The sequence below is a fragment of the Aspergillus fijiensis genome, assembly GCF_003184825.1.
Source record: "Aspergillus fijiensis CBS 313.89 unplaced genomic scaffold BO72scaffold_52, whole genome shotgun sequence".
Taxonomy (NCBI): domain Eukaryota; kingdom Fungi; phylum Ascomycota; class Eurotiomycetes; order Eurotiales; family Aspergillaceae; genus Aspergillus; species Aspergillus fijiensis.
Window position 1 is genome coordinate 88,316 of NW_024469028.1, and position 17,786 is coordinate 106,101.

At 54.0% G+C, this 17,786-nt stretch overlaps 4 protein-coding genes across 4 annotated transcripts; 2 read left to right on the plus strand and 2 right to left on the minus strand.

Annotated features, from left to right (window-relative positions):
• Nucleotides 1-130: 130 nt before the first annotated feature.
• On the plus strand, nt 131-9,863 carry BO72DRAFT_435872 (ATP-dependent RNA helicase BRR2; the record flags this gene model as incomplete). Its single annotated transcript, XM_040943302.1, has 3 exons — nt 131-6,542; nt 6,594-7,035; nt 7,689-9,863. The coding sequence occupies exons 1-3, from the start codon at nt 436-438 to the stop codon at nt 9,861-9,863; spliced, it is 8,724 nt and encodes a 2,907-aa protein (XP_040798109.1). The 5' UTR covers nt 131-435.
• A 593-nt stretch (nt 9,864-10,456) lies between these two features.
• On the plus strand, nt 10,457-11,845 carry BO72DRAFT_410972 (uncharacterized protein). Its single transcript, XM_040942452.1, has 3 exons — nt 10,457-10,590; nt 11,041-11,437; nt 11,639-11,845. Exons 1-3 carry the CDS (start codon nt 10,559-10,561, stop codon nt 11,741-11,743), a joined length of 534 nt encoding a protein of 177 aa, XP_040798110.1. The 5' UTR covers nt 10,457-10,558; the 3' UTR covers nt 11,744-11,845.
• Nucleotides 11,846-11,869: 24 nt separating this feature from the next.
• Nucleotides 11,870-14,264, minus strand: BO72DRAFT_215367 (putative MFS transporter). The gene is made up of 9 exons (XM_040939715.1): nt 13,772-14,264; nt 13,501-13,708; nt 13,427-13,443; nt 13,271-13,373; nt 12,777-13,219; nt 12,639-12,725; nt 12,536-12,589; nt 12,155-12,484; nt 11,870-12,100 (listed from the first exon to the last, which is right to left on the minus strand). The coding sequence occupies exons 1-9, from the start codon at nt 13,963-13,965 to the stop codon at nt 11,917-11,919; spliced, it is 1,620 nt and encodes a 539-aa protein (XP_040798111.1). The 5' UTR covers nt 13,966-14,264; the 3' UTR covers nt 11,870-11,916.
• Nucleotides 14,265-15,251: 987 nt separating this feature from the next.
• Nucleotides 15,252-17,149, minus strand: BO72DRAFT_215394 (putative serine/threonine protein kinase ENV7). Its single transcript, XM_040939716.1, has 3 exons — nt 16,585-17,149; nt 15,887-16,502; nt 15,252-15,834 (listed from the first exon to the last, which is right to left on the minus strand). The coding sequence occupies exons 1-3, from the start codon at nt 16,702-16,704 to the stop codon at nt 15,290-15,292; spliced, it is 1,281 nt and encodes a 426-aa protein (XP_040798112.1). The 5' UTR covers nt 16,705-17,149; the 3' UTR covers nt 15,252-15,289.
• Between the last annotated feature and the right edge of the window lie 637 nt (nt 17,150-17,786).

Genomic DNA, 17,786 nt, shown 5'->3' on the forward strand with positions numbered 1-17,786 from the left:
AGGGCGGGAGATCGATGCCTCAGGCTGCCACAAGATGTAGCTGTTCCCGTTCGTCAAACCTTCCCGCTTTGCCACTCAAATCTGCTCAGGCTGGGACGAGACCTTGCCGAACTTCGCTAACGCCAACTCCTTCAACTCCGCAAGAATCCCTCCTCCTCCTCAGCAGCTCGCAACCTTGCCGCCGACGAGTGTGCTTTTTCTTGTCGGAGGATGGTCCGGGTTTGTGAAACCTAATTGAACGACTTTACACTATTATACAGAGCCACTCTCATCTCATCCAGTGCTTGTCGCCGGTGCCAACGACGCGCCCGCCGGCTGAATCTGAGCTCCACCGAGCCTCAGACCACGACTCACCTGCACTCACCTCACGATCGTTTTTAGTTTTCTTTTCCCTTCTTATCTGTATCTTGCATTTTCCATCAGAGAACCATCAAAATGGCCGACCAAAATATCTCCCAGTACAAATACTCGGCGATGTCCAACCTGGTTCTCCAGGCGGACCGTCGTTTCATCTCTCGCGTCAACGATGAACCCACCGGTGACCCGGAGTCCCTCGCCGGCCGCATCAGCATTCGGGAAATGGGCTCGAGGATGGCGCGTGACGATGCGCCGAAGACGAAAAAGAAGGCCGGCTTGACGGACATCGAGCGAGGGTCCATCCGCGAAGGCGAGGATGTCCTCGCTCGCGAACAGAGAAAAACCCAGCGGGGTCAACCGGCGCAAGTACGCGGCCAGGGCATTCTGTCCGCTGCCGATGCCCTCGTCGAGGGCCTGAAGTACCGTCCTCGCACCCCTGCCACTCGAGCCACCTATGACCTCATCCTCACAATGACCGCCAGCCACCTGGGCGACGTACCACACGAAGTGGTCCGCAGTGCGGCCGATGCAGTACTGGAGTTGCTCAAGGACGAGGATATGAAGGATTTCGACAAGAAGAAGGAGATTGATGACTTGCTGGGCAGTTCGATGAATCCCAAGGAATTCAATGAGCTTGTCAACCTGGGCAAGAAGATCACAGATTACGATGCCCAGGATGATGACGAAGAGATGGGTGACGGTCTGGCTGGCGAAGGAGAGGCGGAATTGGATGAGCGCCAGGGTGTTGCTGTCGTTTTCGACGAGGAGGATGAGGACGATGAGCGCATGGGCACTCTGGACGAGGTTCGCGACGACGACGAACTTTCCGAAGACGAAGCCGACCAACAGGATGTCCCTGGTATTGATGACGCAACGACCGAGAAAGCAGACCTTGAAGGATTAGAGGACGCTGAAGAGATGGTCATCGACGGCGGGTTAGACCGTGGCGACGAACGCGGCAACAAGAAAACCACAGTTCTTGCACGAGAAATCGATGCTTACTGGCTTCAGCGCCAAATCGGCAACGCATATCCGGATGCTCACGTACAACATGAGAAGGCGACTCAAGCGCTCGAGATTCTCGGAGGTAAAGGAGAGGATGGCGAGGTGCGACCTCTTCGCGACGTGGAAAATGACTTGATGGATCTCTTCGATTATGAGCAGCCCGAGCTTGTCGCCACTTTGGTCACCAACCGCGATAAGATCGTATGGGTCACCCGTTGGCGCCGAGTCGCTGAAGACGCGGATGCCCGCCATCTGGTCGAGAGTGAAATGGTTGAAGCTGGACATCGCGCTATTTTGGACGAGATCCGGGGCAAGACCAACCGCGATGAAGGCGCGAGTCGTCCCTCGAAGAAGATCAAGCTAGACTTGATGGATGTGGATGTTCCCAACGCTCCTGAGCAGCCGGAAGAGAAGAAGGAGGAGGGAGGATTGGTTCGAGGCCTGCAGCCGAAGAGATTGATCAACCTGGAGAACCTTGTGTTCCATCAAGGTAATCACCTGATGACCAACCCTAGCGTCAAGCTGCCCCAGGGCTCGACGAAGCGGACGTTCAAGGGATATGAAGAAATTCATGTGCCTCCTCCCCAGGCCAAGAAAGAGCCTGGCGAGAAGAATCTTCCTACGACCGAGCTGCCCGAGTGGGCTCGCGTTGGCTTTGGGAGTTCGAAGGAACTCAATCGGATCCAATCCAAGTGCTTTCCCACCGCTTTCCACGACGATGGCAACGTGCTTGTCTGTGCGCCCACCGGTTCAGGAAAGACTAATGTTGCCATGCTTACTATCCTCCGCGAGATTGGCAAGAACCGGAACCCGCAGACGGGAGAGATCATGCTGGATGACTTCAAGATCATCTACATCTCTCCCTTGAAGGCCCTGGTACAGGAACAGGTCGGGAACCTCGGCAAACGTCTTGAGCCTTATGGCATCAAGGTGGCGGAACTGAGCGGTGATCGTCAACTTACGAAGCAACAAATTGCTGAGACTCAGATTATCGTCACGACTCCTGAGAAGTACGATGTCATCACTAGAAAGGCCTCGGAGACGAGTTACACCAGACTCGTCCGTCTGATCGTCATTGACGAAATTCACCTTCTCCACGACGAGCGTGGTCCTGTCATCGAGAGTATCGTTAGCAGAACCATCCGTAAGGTAGAACAGACTGGCGACCCAGTCCGAATTGTTGGTCTGAGTGCTACGCTCCCTAACTACCGGGATGTTGCCAGCTTCCTGCGTGTTGATCCTGCGAAGGGCCTGTTCCACTTCGATGGCTCCTACAGACCTTGTCCTCTCAAACAGGAGTTCATCGGCGTTACGGATAAGAAGGCCATCAAGCAGCTGAAGACCATGAACGATATTTGCTACAACAAAGTCCTTGAGCAAGTCGGACAAAAAAGGAACCAGATGCTCATTTTCGTCCACTCTCGAAAGGAGACCGCCAAGACCGCCAAGTACATCAGAGACAAGGCTCTTGAGATGGAGACCATCGGCCAGATTCTGCGCAGCGATGCTGCAAGCAGAGCTATCTTGGCCGAAGAGGCTGAGTCGGTTGATGACGCCTCGCTCAAGGATCTGTTGCCTTATGGATTTGGTATTCACCATGCCGGTCTCAGTCTTGCTGATCGAGACTCCGTCCAGGCTCTTTTCGCCGACGGCAGCATCCAAGTCCTCGTATGTACCGCAACTCTTGCCTGGGGTGTCAACTTGCCTGCCCATACTGTTATCATCAAAGGAACTCAGATCTACTCGCCTGAGAAGGGTAGCTGGGTCGAACTCAGCCCTCAAGATGTCCTGCAGATGTTGGGTCGTGCTGGACGACCTCAATACGATACCTTCGGTGAAGGTATCATTATTACGACGCAAACCGAAATCCAGTATTACCTCTCCCTCTTGAATCAGCAATTGCCAATCGAGAGTCAGCTCGTGAGTAAGCTTGCTGACAACATGAATGCCGAGATCGTTCTCGGAAACATTCGTACTCGTGACGAGGGGGTTGATTGGCTGGGTTACACCTACTTGTTCGTCCGCATGCTCCGCTCACCCGGCCTCTACAGTGTGGGAGCAGACTATGAAAATGATGACGCCCTTGAACAAAAGCGCGTCGATCTTGTTCACTCTGCGGCTGTAATTCTGGAAAGGGCAGGCCTTGTAAAATATGACAAGAAGACGGGTCGTATGCAATCCACGGAGCTTGGCCGTATCGCCTCCCACTACTACATCGGCCACAACTCCATGTTGACCTACTCTCAGCACCTCCAGCCTAACATCACCACAATCGAGCTGTTCCGAATTTTCGCTCTTAGCGATGAGTTCAAGTACATTCCGGTCCGTCAGGATGAGAAGCTGGAACTTGCGAAGCTACTTGGTCGTGTACCTGTCCCTGTCAAGGAAGGAATCGACGAGCCTCATTCCAAGATCAATGTCTTGCTCCAAGCTTACATCTCTCGCCTCAAGCTGGAAGGACTTGCTCTGATGGCCGATATGGTTTATGTTACCCAATCAGCTGGTCGTATTCTGCGCGCTATTTTCGAGATCTCATTGAAGAAGGGATGGTCATCCGTGGCCAAGACTGCTCTTAACCTGTGCAAGATGGCTGAGCGGCGCATGTGGCCCACGATGACACCCCTCCGTCAGTTCCCGACTTGCCCAAGAGACATCTTGCAGAAGGCGGAGAGAATCGACGTCCCTTGGGGTAGCTACTTCGACCTTGATCCTCCTCGCATGGGTGAGCTCCTGGGTATGCCCAAGGCTGGACGTGTTGTCTGTGATCTTGTGTCCAAGTTCCCTCGCCTGGAGGTCCAGGCTCAGGTTCAACCCGTCACTCGCTCCATGCTACGGGTCGAACTGACGATCACCCCTAACTTCGTTTGGGACGAGACTCTACATGGCTCCGCTCAAGACTTCTGGATTCTGGTGGAGGATTGCGATGGAGAGGAGATCTTATTCCATGACCAGTTCCTTCTGCGGAAAGACCACGCACAATCCGAGATGAACGAGCATCTCGTTGAGTTTACCGTTCCCATATCCGAGCCCATGCCTCCGAACTACTTTATTTCGCTGGTATCTGATCGCTGGATGCACTCGGAAACCAAGATTGCCGTCTCCTTCCAAAAATTGATCCTTCCTGAACGTTTCCCGCCCCACACTCCTCTCTTGGACATGCAAAGAGCACCAGTGAAGGCATTGAAGCGCGAAGATTTCCAGCAGCTGTATCCCGACTGGCAGTTTTTCAACAAGATCCAGACCCAGACTTTCAAGTCTCTCTTCGACACAGATGATAACGTGTTTATTGGTGCTCCCACGGGTAGCGGAAAGACTGTGTGTGCCGAGCTTGCCTTGTTGCGTCACCTGTCCCAGCAGGATAGCGGCCGTGCTGTGTACCTTGCTCCATTCCAAGAGCTCGTTGACCAGCGTCTGGCGGACTGGCAGAAGCGACTGAGCCAGCTTTCCGGCGGCAAGAACATCGTCAAGCTTACTGGCGAAACCACCGCTGATCTCAGACTTCTGGAACGAGCCGATCTCGTTCTTGCCACACCAAGTCAGTGGGATGTTTTGTCTCGGCAATGGCGGAAGCGCAAGAACGTCCGGACAGTGCAACTCTTCATCGCCGATGAGCTGCACATGCTCGGTGGCTATGGCGGATACGTGTATGAAGTGGTAGTTTCGCGTATGCACTCCATGGCTTTGGAGATCGAGAATGGCATGCGCATCATTGGCTTGAGTGTGCCTCTTGCGAACGCTCGCGATATTGGCGAGTGGATTGGTGCCAATAAGCACACGATCTACAACTTTAGCCCTCACGCCAGACCAGTGCCATTGGAGCTCCACATTCAATCCTTTACCATCCCGCACTTCCCTTCCCTCATGCTCGCCATGGCCAGACCAGCATACCACTCCATCTTGCAGTTGTCTGCTGATAAGCCGGCCATTGTCTTCGTGCCTAGCCGCAAGCAAACACGTGCTACTGCCATGGACCTGTTGGCTGCTTGTGCCACGGATGACAATGAGGATCGGTTCCTCAACGCGGATGTGAACGAGCTTGCTCCTCTTCTTAACCGAATTCAAGAACAGACGTTGGCCGAGTCTCTATCCCACGGCATTGGTTATTACCACGAGGCTTTGAGTGCTACTGACAAGCGCATCGTGTCTCATCTCTTCTCCATTGGTGCTATTCAGGTTCTCCTCGCTTCCCGTGATGTTTGTTGGGAGCTCGACCTGACGGCACACCTGGTGATTGTCATGGGTACTCAATTCTTCGAGGGCCGTGAGCACCGCTACATTGACTACCCAATCAGTGAGATTCTTCAAATGTTCGGCAAGGCTTCTCGTCCCGGCGATGACAAGCTTGGCCGTGGCGTGCTCATGGTGCCTGCTGTCAAGCGTGATTATTACAAGAAGTTCTTGAACGAGGCTTTGCCTGTCGAGAGTCACTTGCAGGCTTACTTACATGATGCGTTTGTCACTGAGATTAGCACGAGAACGATTACTTCGACCCAAGACGCCATTGATTGGATGACACACACCTACTTTTACCGCCGCCTGCTGGCTAATCCGAGTTTCTACGGTTTGACCGATGTCAGCCACGAGGGTCTTAGTACATTCCTCTCTGAGCTGCTTGAAAACACCCTGAAGGAATTATCAGATGCCAAGATCGTGGATCTAGATGAGGAAGATGACAGCGTCGCTCCTCTGAACGCCGCCATGATTGCCTCCTACTACAACATCTCCTTCATCACTATGCAGACCTTCCTCCTCTCACTGTCAGCTCGTACCAAGCTCAAGGGCATTCTGGAAATCATCACTTCCGCCACGGAGTTTGAAAACATCCAGATGCGTCGTCACGAGGACCACATTCTTCGCCGCGTGTATGATCGTGTACCGGTCAAGATGGCTGAGACCTCCTACGACTCGCCCCACTTCAAGGCATTCGTGCTGCTGCAGGCTCATTTCTCGCGCATGCAACTACCTATTGATCTTGCCAAGGACCAGGAAGTTATTGTCAGCAAGGTGCTCAACCTCCTTAGTGCGTGTGTTGATGTCCTCTCGTCGGAGGGTCATTTGAACGCGATGAATGCGATGGAGATGTCACAGATGGTGGTCCAGGCCATGTGGGACCGGGATAGTCCATTGAAGCAGATTCCTCACTTCGGCCCCGAGGCTATCAAGGTGGCGAATGAGTATAAGTATATATCCCCCAGGAATTCCCAGTTGACTCGCGCTAACCCTGCCGGCAGCATCAATGATATCTTCGAGTTCATGGAAGCCATGGATCCTTCCGAGAACAAGGACTACGCGACATTGATCAAGCGTCTTGGTCTGGACAACAAGCAGCTGGCCCAAGCTGCCGCGTTCACGAACGAGAAGTATCCCAACTTGGAGCTTGACTTTGAGGTTGAGGATCCCGAGAACATCACTTCGGGCGAGCCGGCCTATCTCAAGATCAAGATCGAACGAGAGGTGGAGGAGGACGAAGAGCCTGATACGACCGTGCATGCACCATTCTACCCGGGCAAGAAGATGGAGAATTGGTGGTTGGTCGTCGGCGATGAGAAGACCAAGAACTTGCTCGCTATCAAGCGGGTCACTATCGGCCGGAAGCTGGATCTGCGTCTGGAATACATTGTTCCAACGCCTGGAGAGCATGAGCTGACGTTGTACCTGATGAGTGACAGCTATGTAGGTGTGGATCAAGCTCCTACTTTCTCGGTCACAGCGGCGGAGGGTATGGATGAGGACGAGAGCGAGGATGAGGAGGAGGAAGAAGAGTAGACAATTCCTCCCATGGTCTGAATTTGGAATTTTTGTATGATTGTCTGTAATTATATGTTCTAATGGGGAGGTACGATGATTTAGACATGTCATTTGTGATGAGTACTCCAATATCCTGTAAGCAGCGGTATAGTATCCCAATTAGGCCTCCCGGAGAAGAACAGGAGCAAGTCAAGTGCGGCAGTGGCCAGCCGCCCTGACGCCACCTCCGCTCTTCTTCCCCTCACGGTCCCCAACTCACAACTTAACAACTCACCTTAACTACCCTTTCATCCCTTTATCTTCACTCTTCATCCCTTAGCATTCTCTGCTTCTCTGATAATAACTATTCATTCTCCCTCATCCTGAAGTTCACTCTGGTGTGCATTGACTGCGCTACTCTTATCACCAGCTGGAGCTACAGCACCACCGCATTCGAGCTATCTATCTTATCTATCGGGCCCTTGCCGGTCGCAGTGTCATGACCATCCGATCCATGAAGTTCACTCCAGAGTATGTGATCGCTTGGTTTCAGCCTGTTGTGATCTTGCCTCCTTGTCAATGAAGCTTGCTACACTTAGATCCTTGCACTAATCCGCACCAGAGTTCTCCTGGGAGCTCCTCGGCGCTCTGGCCCTGTGCCGAATGCCTCAGGCACCCTTGCGGTGTACACCCAGACCACCTATTCGTTCGAATCCCACTTCAAGACCAACGAGATCCGAGTCTTGGATATCGAGAGCGGCCGATCGGCTTTGATCACAAACGACGCTGGCGCCAGCTGCCCTCAGTGGCTAGGTGACAGCAATCAGCTCGTCTGGCTGAAGGCCAAGGCGAACGGCAACACGAGCTTCATCATCGGCGATGCGCGCGAGGCAGACAAAACCTATACCGCGGGCACGGTTCCTGGCCCAGTCTCGGATCTCAAGGTCACAGTAGTCGAACCGGGAAGGATTGGCTTTGCGGTCACCGGCAAGGCCAACACGGACGGCACCTTGTACAACCCGCACGACGCGAAGAAGCCGACCAGCACCGGGCGCCTTTATACTTCGCTGTTCGTGAGACACTGGGACTCGTACGTTGAGCCCCAGAAGAATGCCATCTGGTATGGTCTGCTCCAGCAGGCGCCCCTGTCTCCGCCCACTCGACAAGCGGGCAAGTACGCTGTCTCAGGGCTCACCAACTTGATTCAAGTGTGTGGCTTGACGGGCGTGGAATCGCCGATTCCTCCGTTTGGGGGCACGGGCGACTTTGACATCAGTCCGGAGGCCATTGTGTTCGTGGCCAAGGATCCGAGCTTGAATCCCGCCACACACACGTCCTGCTCATGCTACTACTGTCCGATGTTCTCCTGGACAAGTGTGACTGCAATGGAGACTCGAGTGTGCGCTGTGAAGGGCCTCGAGGGAGCCATGTCTTCCCCAGTTCTGACTTCGGATGGTAGCTCCATCGCGCTCCTTGCGATGCGCGAGGACGGCTATGAGTCAGATAAGAGACGAATCCTCTACGTGCCTAACCCCTGGAGTGGTGAGATGATCGAGATCTTTGCATCGCCGGATGGAGAAGGCGCCTGGCCTCTGAGTCCATCGGGTTTGACTTTTGCACATGACGACAAGTCGCTGATAATCCAGGTCGAGGAGACCGGACGAGGAGTTCTTTACCAGCTACCCCTAGATAATGTCCGCCACTCCACTCCTGATGTGCTGAAAAAGCTGACACATTCGGGATTTGTGACGGAGGTGTACCCCGCAGCGGCCAACTCGAGTAAATTACTCATCGCTAGTAGCAGTCTTGTGGACAACAGCAAGTGGTCTATAATTGATCCCGAATCGCCCAAGGACGTCCGTGTTATATCCTCGATCGGACGCGACGGTGCTTCTTTCGGGCTCTCGCCCACGCAGGTGGATGAAATCTGGTACCGTGGCGCCAACGATACACCCGTACATGCGTGGGTGGTGAAGCCGTCCAACTTCAAGCCCGGGGAGAAGTATCCGTTGGCATATCTGATCCATGGAGGTCCCCAAAGCGCATGGTGCGAGCAATGGAGCACTCGATGGAACCCGGCTATCTTTGCCGAGCAGGGATATGTTGTCGTCACACCCAATCCTCGCGGCAGTACCAGCTACGGGCAGCGATTCACGGACGAGATTCGTAATGCCTGGGGCTCGCTACCCTACGTTGACCTTGAAAAGGGGTTTGACTACATTGCCGAGAACCTGGACTACGTTGATACTTCGCGAGCGGTGGCACTTGGCGCCTCTTATGGCGGGTACATGGTCAACTGGATCCAGGGTCACCCATTGGGCCGGCGGTTCAAGGCGCTCGTGACGCACGATGGAGTGTTCAGCATGAACTCTATGCTCGCCAGTGAAGAGCTCTACTTCCCGCTGCGGGATCTTAAGGGGCCGTTGTGGAAGGTGCCCGAGAACTGGGAGCGTTGGGATCCCTCTCGTCATACAGCCCACTGGCAGACACCGCACTTGATCATCCACAACGAGTTGGACTACCGGTTGACCATCGCGGAGGGGCTTGCTGCATTCAATGTTTTGCAACTGCAGGGGGTAGATAGCGCTTTCTTGACCTTCCCGGATGAGAATCACTGGGTGCTCAACCCGGAGAACTCGCTCATGTGGCATTATACGGTTCTGAACTGGATCAACAAGTACACAGATCTCCCGGCGGCCTCGAGCAAGTATGCCGAGTTCAGCGCGACGAAGGCCCCATCAATGGAGAAGCGGCTGGAGACTGTGTCATTGTGAGTTGGTGGGTTAATGAGAACTAGGATAATGATTTAGTCACACGTCAATACAGCGTTTATTGTTTTGTGGTTGATTCCATTGTTGTGGGGGTTGTCACAAAGGAACAATGAAGCAGCCCTAATTTGGAGGTGAGCCCGAGTGACCCCTGCGGGTGAGATAATGGACCTCGACGCATAAAGGGATTGCCGTGCGTTGTTTGCTGTGAGACAGAGAGACTTAATATAGCCAGTAGTCTTGTTCCAGCGACGACAAAAGATCGAGTCGACGAGAGAACAATAGAGGCATAAAGACAATGGTTTTGTATGTGCAGCTCGGCGTGGTGTTTCGGTTTCGAGTTATTATAGCATCTCAGTTGGCTGCGATGGGGGTGTGTTGAACCAACAAAGGAGGACGAGTTGTATAACCACTGCGCTGTCCTCTGTAGCAGGAGCATTAGATCTACGGTTTGTTTTCTTCCTCCACGCCTGGTGCATATACAAGCAAGTTTAAGTGATTTTTGAAGATACACAAGTTGAAGAAGTTCAGAGTGATTGATAATCTACAAGCCGATGTCGACGAGAAAGACATTCGAGATGTCTCCGCGACGCAATGGAAACGGCCCTCCCACGCCGCGCATCATCATCGTCCCGGCTTCACCCCCCACCACCTCCTCTCCCACCACTGCCGATTCCGATGAGGAGGAACGCTTCTCGCCCATGTCCATTAGTCCGACGAGTCCGAGGACGACGTTGATTGCGCCCCCGCGACGATTCCGTCGTCTGCTTCCTGCGCCTGAACGGCCATGTCCACCACTACAGCCACAATCACAACAATCACAATCACAACCACAACCACAACCACAACAATCACCACAATCACCACAATCACCACAACCACTACAACCACAACAACCACAACAACCACTACAACAACAACCCCACCCAGAACCAAGAACCACCCACCCCTTAAGCCCCGCCTTCCCCCCCTCGCGACCCTTCCAAATCCACACCTTCATCCCCTCTCCACCACCCTCACCACCCTCATCACCCTCATCACCCTCATCACCACCACCACCCCCCCCAAGAGAATCACCACCACCCTACTCCCCAACAACCGAACCCCCGCTCAAACGCCTCAAACCCCTCCCCCTCCCCCACTCCATCGCCAACCTCATCCCACCGCACCATAACCCCTTCAGCAACCCCAAACCCCTCCCCCTCCCTCCCCAGACCACCCCCAGCCTGCAATCGAAATCCAAACTAGCCCCCCTCCTCGCCCACCTGCGCACAAAACTCCACCCCCTCGTAAGCAGCACAACCGGCCAGTCCCACCCCTCCTTCCCGCAGACCCTGCTGGCCTTCCACTGCCTCACCCACGCCCAGCTGGACAGTCTGGCGCGGCACTTCCACCAGGTTTATCCGGCGGTACCGGCCACCGAGTACTACCCGATCACGGTGCCGCCGTGGGTTGGGACGGAGGGGGCGGCGGAGGTGGATTTGGAGGTCAAGCGGCGCAGGTTTGGGAGGTTTATTGGGTTGAGGGGGTGTGAGTCGCCCACTTTGGAATCTTCTGGTCAGGAGGGGAGGAATGCGTGGGTTGAGATGGCGGAGAGGAGGAGGAGGGTGAGGGGGTGGTTGGAGAGGTTGGAGATTGAGGGGTTTGGTTCCGGGGGGAGGAGGGGGAGTGGGGATAGGGAGGGGGAGGGGGTTATGGAGGAGGAGGTGGTGGTGGAGGAGGTGTACCTGGATAATGGGGCTGGGGTTGGGGACGGGGAGATGCCCTCTGAGGAGAGGGAGACGCCGGAGGAGATGCTGGCGCGCATGGCGAAGGAGTGGGATGCAGCCATGGAGCGGGCGAAATGGGATTCCAACTTTGCGTTGCGGTGGAAGATGGGGGGGTAGTTATAGTTCTTTGTCTTTATCTTTTGAGGTGGTTTCATTGGAGGTGAGGGTATGTTTGATGTATGGATGGATCTATTGAGATTAACTGTCTAGATATCTCGGGTTATATATGCCCTATAGTGAAAGCATCTACTGAGATTAATCGTCTGGATATCTCGGGTCATATACTCAGTCTAATGTCCCATCCCCTTCTCTTGGTTCTCCACCACAATCGCCCAGTACTTCTCGCGGCTGCGCTCCCGGAACATCTTGCCCCATTGGATCATCACCAGGAACACGGCGGCGCACGCCAGTCCCACAAACGCCGCCGAGATGAAGCAGTTCTGGTAGCCCAGGTTGTCGACCCACGGCGTGATTCTGCCGGCCAGCTGTCAGTCCACGACCATCACACACCAAAAGAGCAGCACTCACCCGTATCCAATGGCAAACGACATCGTGTTCCGCACCAGAATCACCGTCGCCATCGCATCGCCGCTCAGCTCGCGGTAGCTGTCCACCAAATAGTTCACGCTCAGCGTGATCCCACACGTGTTGGCCATCGCCAGCAGACACATAGCCACGATCAGCCCGAACCAGTGCACCTGGTGCGCGGCGCCCACCCCCCAGAGCAGCAGCGACCCGGGAACGAGGACCAGGCAGATTGCAAACGGCCACAGCCGCTGCTCCGCCTCCATGACCCCGTTGTTGCGCCGCGCCAGGCGGATGGTGAGCCAGTCGCTGAACCGGCCGGTCAAGAGCGAGCTGAGTCCGTTGTTAGTGATTGTGGAGGCGTATATGTTGGAGGGCACTCACGCAAAGACTACGCCCAGAATACAGGCTAGATAGCTCAGACCGACCATCGAGGAACTGTCATGGTCAGAATCCGTGTCTGTCGGACCATGCGTATTGCACGTACCTGAAGTTGTATGGAGCCCCACCCAAAATGATTGAGGCAGTACCATTGAGCACATTGAACCAGATCAGGTACGACCCGTACGAGAACCTATCGATGTTAGCCACGTTCAAGATCCAATCCAGGCTGTCGCCAACCCACCCTGCGTAGAAAATCACCGGCCAGCTCAGATAGTATAGCGTCTGCCACAGCCGTCGGAACATGTTGTTTCGGGGCAGTCGCGGACCCAGCAGCGAGAGCTTCTGGGCGTAGCTCTTCTTCTTATACATGACGCCGCACTCCGTATCAGCCTGCTGAGCCAGTCCGGAGGGAGCCTTCTCCTTCTCGCTCTGTTCCGACGTCCGTGTGGAAGACGTCAATTGCGACTCGGGCGCGGTTCGCTGCTGGCGCACGTAATTCGTCTCCTCCATGAATAAGAAGAGAAACACAATGGCACCGCCACAGAAAATGCTGGGCCAGTAGAACACCCATTGCCAGCCTTGGTATTCCGCAATGAAGCCGCAGATCACCGGGGCGAAATAGTTACTCCCGGCCAGGAAGAATGCATAGAGGGCCATGTAGGTGCCCCGTTCGTGGGTGAAGTACTATTCATTCTCTTATTAGCTTGGTTGGAGGTTACATGCCATCAAACTTACCACGTCTGTGACAGTGACCTCCGGCAGGGCTTCGATCGGGGCAGTGAAGAAGCCTGATATGATGCTCCGCGCGATCCACTGGCCGTTGGTGTGGATGTACGGGCTGGTCTAGAGTTAGTTAAGCTACCACAGCAGGTGGGCCCGGTGACAGCTTACCCCCACATCGAAGTGCCCTATGAAGTATTAGCAGTGACCCTTTTCCCCTGCCCCCAAGAGTTTCAAGGGCTTACCAAAATCCCAACCAGTGACAGAATATATGTCAAGCGTTTGCCGTATTGCATAGCCAATGGCTGCCAGAACAGCAGCCCCCAGCCCGCGAATAAAAACATATACCCAGTGCCCTCATTCAGAGTCGACACAGAGACGCCCGTAGCATCCGACAGCTGAGTGAGCACCGAGTATACGACCGAACATGCGATTCCCGCGAACAGGGTATATCTATGACGCAATGTCAATACTGCTGAATCACACTAGAAAGCTCTTCGGCCGGTGCCCACGTACACGCTGACACAAATTGTCGAAAGCAGTTTCCGGCGTGGCGCCCAGTTCAACGGATCATCGGGATCATCCGAGGGCTCTGGGATAAGAACGATGTCGCTGTCGCCCTTGTCCAGGTGGCGGGTCGCCAGAACATGTTGCAGATCTACAAGGGTCACTGTGCCGGGGATGGCATTTCTGTCCACAGTCGGGGCCATGGTGTCGGCCAGCGATTGGTAACAACCGACGTGCCTGTTTCAAGAATCTAGGAAAGAAGAGCCAGAAGAATGTTGCTTCTGGTCAGAGATGAGGTCTGCTCCCTCCCTGCGGGCAGCCGGGACTATTAAAGTCTGGCTGTTGTCGAGGAAGCTTTCCGACGGCGACCGAATCAGCGTGCAGCGTACATGTCAACCCTCGCAGAAGCCGGTTGAGTAGCATTATTGACTGCGTTCGAGAGCCCCCTCCCCCCCGCTTGTGGCACCATGGAACAATTCCGTCTGCTATCAGCGTTGTGCACATCCATAGATGATCCAACCTCTTGTCGCCGTTATCATAGGTCTGCAGATAAGCCCCCTCCCTCGGGTTGCATTCCGTCACGCTGAGAAACGCCGAGTTTAAGCAAGCATTGCACGGATGGGGGTCATTGGGAGTCGGGGACCCTATGGATGGGGCAGCCCTCTGATAATCTTGCGCTGATGGATCCACTTGGTTATCAGAGAGTGTCAATGGCCGGCAAAAGCAGATGGCGATAACCAGTCGTGGATGTCTTCCCCGCGCGGCTTCGAGGCGGGCCATCGCGATAACTAACCATTTGCGATGATTCGGACAAGGCGGGGATATCGACCGTCGGCAAAGGATCCTGTTCTCTCCGGTAAGCCAAGCTGCTGCTTTTGCATCGAAAGGACAGATTGATAGCTCGACGGGTCAACCTGCCTGTCGATCCTATCCCCTTTATCGTCTTTTGCTTAGCCTGCCCAACGGTTGTCAACAGGTTGATGTAGACATTTCAGGTACAGCTCGGAATGTACCTCTTCCTCGTCACTGGAGGTTCGCATATTGATAATGCCAGAGGTACAGTACATGCTATGCTTGCACGCAGGCGATTATCATGGAGAAAGGGAAGCAGACTTAGGGAGGCAGAGGAGAGAGAAAGTCTTCCCGGGTGGACCAAGTCAAAGGACAAAATACGAGCGTCCCTCACATCAGACTGCGGTCTGGAACATGTTTCTACGCCTACGTCAACTATCTTCCCAACAATAGATAAGCATTGACCTCTGATAACAAAACCTCTAGAAAAACCTGGCTTCTCATACCAGGTCCTTTGTCAGTAGGTGATCACCCCTGAGATATTGATACAACTATTATATACCTATTAACGCGGAAGGAGATATGTTCAACATTCAAATCATTTCATATGATACACCAGGCAATCCAACGATCAGCACAGCTGACGAGAGCCGGCATTAATGGAGAATCAAAAAGCAAGTATCTGCAAGTAACATGCTAAGGCAACAATAGGAAAAGGTGGCTCCAGTAGATGGCTTAGCTCGAGCCTCCGGAAACCTCATCATCATCTGGTAGCTCCTTGATGACGTCTTGTATGATCTGAATCAATTCATCAATGTCTGGCCGGTCTGCAGGCTCGACCTGTAGACACTTGCGCACAACTTCTTTCACAGGCTCACTGATTGCCATGGCATTGTCACGGTTGTTGTTGTTGTCACCAGCTTTCCCTTTCCCTTTAGTTGCACTCGACTTTTCGTCAGGGAAACGCCAGTCTCCACCTAGTACACACATACTCAGACTGCCGCCAGTCTCTTCGCTCCGAGCTTCGAAGGGACTCTTGCCCACCAGGCAGGCGTAGAGGGTACACCCAAGAGACCAGATATCCACTTTGGTATCAATAATCGAGCCCGTCTTGACATCGAACAGCTCGGGCGCCCGGTAGGGCATTGTGCTGTGCTCCGCTGCAGTATCCTGGACCGCTAGAGCGAGCGAGCGAGAGGTGATAGCGATCGGACTGGGTGCCAGCGACCCAAGGTCCATCAGAATGGGCGTACGACCATCGTCGGCGATCATGATGTTCCCTATTCAAGAGTTAGCCTAGCCAGTCTCTTCCTGCCGCTGCGATTACCATACCCGGCTTGATATCTCGGTGAGCGTACGGACGGAGGTCACCGTCCTGCACTCCTTCCTGACTTATGGTCACTTCGTCATCCATCAAAGGCTCATTCTCCTCGTCATCGTCATCTGCATTTTGGCTGGCTCGTCGCTTGGCCTTTGCCTTGCGAACAGCGGCGTCTGCGTCTGCCTCGGCTCCCTCCCTCCTGACAGCCTTGGCTTTGCGGGTCGGCCCCGAGCCGCTCTTGACACGATACTGGTGCATGGCGCGCAATGCCCGGGCGACTCCCAACACCAACTCCATCAGCCTCTTCTCCGGGAAACGGGAGTGATTGACGAGATTGGCGTTGATCGCATCTTGAAGGTTTCCGCGTTGGTAGTAAGGTAATAGGATGTAAACGGTCTTGGAGCCAGGTTCGCCGCCGTCGGAGCGGAATTTGGAGCCGGGTTCAGTCGAAACACAGTGATCAATGGAATGGATGATGTTGCTGTGCGATGTGAACAGATTGTAGGCCTCGACCTCCTTCAAGGCCTGGGAGACAGATTCTTGGCCAAAGGGGCATCGGATTTTCTTGAGCGCGAACAATTCGGACGTCGCTTTGTCTTGGACGAGGTAGACGTAGGAGAAACCGCCCTGCAAAGTAGGGGCTGATCGTCAGCATAACGACTTGTTCGGAAACGCTGCACTGGACCAGCAGTCAGATGCGGACACTCACTTCACCTAAAAGGCGGAGCAATTTGAAGCTACGACTATTGATCTTCAATTGCGGCGTGCTAGGAAAGCAGCACATGCAATCCGTGAAGCTGTAGAGAAGGTCGAAGAAGTATTGCGCCATGGCGAAAGGGCGCGGCGCGGCAATTGAAGGGCGAAGGTAGGGGAGGTGCGACGAAGCTCTTTGCAAGAGCAGTGATGATCACAACAATACTCAGCAATAGACGAGACGGGCTGTGGTGACCCCGTGGCGACTAACGACTAAGGAGAGCTAGTTTCCAAGGAGGATACGTACTATCGTCCACTTCTGACGGGCTGGGCTCCACCCCGGAGTTGGCGGCGCAAAAGCGGACAAGTAGAACGGTTAGGTAAGGGAGCGGAAGACAGTGGTCGGAACTGCAAGGGAAGGAGGAGGCTTGAAGAGGAGGTGATAACGAAGGGCAATTCAGGGTATAGCAGGGTGGATTGAGGGGAGTTGTAGTCTCCTTGGGAGAGGGAAATAATTTCAGGTGGTGTGGTGATGATATGAGGAGGAGTAATAAATACTGAATGAACTGTTAACAGTATGGAGCAGCGATGAGGAGAAGAAGCACGGATGATTGAGGTGTACTGTGGAGTCCTGAATCTTCAGGCAGAAACAAGAACGTGCATTGCCCCAGCCACTAGTCCCCTTTGGAAGGGTTTATTGTATGTTTCGAGGATGTAAGTACGTGACGGGACACTGAGACTGCTGAGACTGGTGGGGCACATCTGTCCATGGTTCGTGTGTGTTCATTACTCATTTGGGATGAGCTCGAATCGATTGATTGAAGGCTGATTGATTGAGAGAGGCTGAAGGCAGAAAGCCTTCCAGCTGCAGAGCTTCCTGAGCTTATCCCCGATTCGATTGTTTTTGTGTCGTCACTTGTCACTTTCACTCTGAACTGGAATCCCAGCAGCAAGCATCCTTTCACTTACCGTGTCTCTCTCTCTGGCCGCAAATTTGTCGACCAGATTCAATTCGATATCCACCCCCCAGTCTTTCAGTCTGATTTGTCGTTTGTCTGCGCCTTTTGCCTTTGCCCCTGTCCTTCGCTGCCCAACAGGAGGACTGGGAGACCCTACCTGAACGCTTCAGAGACACAGAGGATAGGGATAGATAGGCAATAATCATCCCTCCGAACCTCCTACTAGCTGCGCATCCATTCTAAACACCAGCTATGTCGA

Coding starts and splice junctions, on each gene's coding strand:
- BO72DRAFT_410972 (XM_040942452.1), top strand. CDS start 10,559: ATGTCCATTAGTCCGACGAGTCCGAGGACGAC. Junction 10,591..11,040: donor CCGACGAGTCCGAGGACGAC/GTTGATTGCGCC, acceptor TAACCCCTTCAG/CAACCCCAAACCCCTCCCCC. Junction 11,438..11,638: donor AGGAGGGGAGGAATGCGTGG/GTTGAGATGGCG, acceptor GAGGAGAGGGAG/ACGCCGGAGGAGATGCTGGC.
- BO72DRAFT_215367 (XM_040939715.1), bottom strand. CDS start 13,965: ATGGCCCCGACTGTGGACAGAAATGCCATCCCCGGCACAGTGACCCTT. Junction 12,726..12,776: donor CCGGTGATTTTCTACGCAGG/GTGGGTTGGCGA, acceptor TAACATCGATAG/GTTCTCGTACGGGTCGTACC. Junction 12,590..12,638: donor GGGGCTCCATACAACTTCAG/GTACGTGCAATA, acceptor TGACCATGACAG/TTCCTCGATGGTCGGTCTGA.
- BO72DRAFT_215394 (XM_040939716.1), bottom strand. CDS start 16,704: ATGGCGCAATACTTCTTCGACCTTCTCTACAGCTTCACGGATTGCATG. Junction 16,503..16,584: donor TGCTCCGCCTTTTAGGTGAA/GTGAGTGTCCGC, acceptor CCTACTTTGCAG/GGCGGTTTCTCCTACGTCTA. Junction 15,835..15,886: donor TCACCGAGATATCAAGCCGG/GTATGGTAATCG, acceptor ACTCTTGAATAG/GGAACATCATGATCGCCGAC.